General features: G+C 38.9%; 1 protein-coding gene across 1 annotated transcript; it reads right to left on the bottom strand.

Annotated features, from left to right (window-relative positions):
* Positions 1-453: 453 nt before the first annotated feature.
* LOC114746626 (protein HEADING DATE 3A) lies at positions 454-1,560 on the bottom strand. Its single transcript, XM_028934855.1, has 4 exons — positions 1,354-1,560; positions 1,147-1,208; positions 789-829; positions 454-680 (listed from the first exon to the last, which is right to left on the bottom strand). Exons 1-4 carry the CDS (start codon positions 1,552-1,554, stop codon positions 454-456), a joined length of 531 nt encoding a protein of 176 aa, XP_028790688.1. The 5' UTR covers positions 1,555-1,560.
* Between the last annotated feature and the right edge of the window lie 281 nt (positions 1,561-1,841).

Genomic DNA, 1,841 nt, shown 5'->3' with positions numbered 1-1,841 from the left:
TCAAAATTCATAGAATATCTTTTTGGCTTTGCTCTGTACGTGTGGATAGTGGATACCCGCAAAGCAATTAAAAGACGAATCAATTGCTCAGTTGGGTCGTACTAAGACGGCTACCTCGTATGCATATAATTTGCCGTACATAAGTTTCTTTAATTTTTTGGTGAGGCACAGACGACCTATACCTTGAAGAAACAAAGTGATAATTTGCAAGTAAAACAATACCTGCCAGTACGTAATATATAATCTGGTGTATGTATATATATATGATCTTGTCTAGATTCGTACATAAAATTGGTCTCATGGATCACATATACACTACATTTTCCAGGTATAACAGTGAAGTGAGTGTGTAAAGCAGATCGCATGATTCACAACTGCGATCAGATCAGAAACTTGATATTTGTTTTATTCCTATAGACCATACTACAAGAGTTTGTGTGTGTGTGTGTGTGTCTATCGTCTTCTTCCACCAGAACCAGGTTCACGTTGGCAGTTAAAGAAAAGAGCAGCGACAGGAGGTCCAAGGTTGTAGAGCTCAGCGAAGTCACGAGTGCTGAAATTTGGACGCCATCCAGGAGCATCTATGATTTGTCGTCCCACTGATTGACGAAATAACACAAAGACATAACGATGAATCCCCATCGATGGCCTTGGATTCTCGTAGCTCACGACCTCATGCCCTAGTGTATATATACATAAAAATATATTTACAGATGTATATATCATCATCAAAAGCGAGTTTTACGGTAGACAAGAAAAGGAAAGCTAAAAAAATTATATATAGTTACCGTAGCTTGGTCCCAAGGACGCTGGAATATCAGTTACTAACCTGTCCACATGGAAAAAAGTTGAGTTCTTTATACACAGTTGTTAAACGGTAAAGTTCATATCAAGATTAACAAATTGAAAATGACCTCTCATGTTTGGTTAAAATTTGCATATCAAAGCTTCATGGCATGCACGGTTAACTTGTAATATAATTCAAACAGCGCGAAGTGTAATAAACTGGGTAATTCAAACAGCGCGACCTGTAAATCGCATAAAACTTGAACTAAAAGAACAGAGATATGAAGGGAGAAAGGTAAGATATTCTATATGTATCAAGTTGACATAGAATGAAGAAAAGAAAGAAGGGGGGAGGATCACCAGTGCAAGTACTCTCTCAAACTTGGGTCACTTGGGCTAGGAGCATCAGGGTCCACCATAATCTGCATGCACACACACACAAAGTTAAAAATGAAGTTAGGTATTATTACCTTTTTATGATTAAAACGCGAGGATTAAAGAGAGGTTAGGTACTACTGAACTGTATGTGTATGAGAAATTGAAAAGCTTGTTGTATAGTGTACGTACCAGAGTGTAAAAGGTCCTGAGGTCACCCTCGCCAACTTCAACCCTTGGTGGGTTAACCACGTGGGAGGGTCTGAGTTCGCAGCCGTTAATGACCTCTCTGTTATTACCGTAAATGACTGTCATGGGCACTGACCTCGTAAAAGGGTCCAAAACATCTCCAACGACACGTCCAACGACAAGAGGATCTGTTTCCCTAGGCATGATGGTGATAATAATTCACTGGTCGACGAGTTTGAGTTATGGATGGGTATGCAGATCCAGTGCACAGGGCCTTGCCTATTTATATTTGTTTCACTGAGTTCACTTTTTACGTTCCTAATCTCTTAAACTTCCTAAGATTCTTTGGACGACGTTGACATCTTCTTCCTTGTACGACATCAGAAAATGAACGTCATTTTCTTCTGGAAGCCCTATAGCAGTAAGGATGATTATACATATGTATATGTACATCTAAGATTATATATTCTATTTGAACCCTTAGTTTTCTT

Source organism: Neltuma alba, unplaced genomic scaffold (assembly GCF_004799145.2).
Source record: "Neltuma alba isolate B1F8T4 unplaced genomic scaffold, ASM479914v2 tig00005079_pilon, whole genome shotgun sequence".
NCBI lineage: Eukaryota > Viridiplantae > Streptophyta > Magnoliopsida > Fabales > Fabaceae > Neltuma > Neltuma alba.
This window is presented reverse-complemented; position numbering and strand designations above follow the sequence as displayed.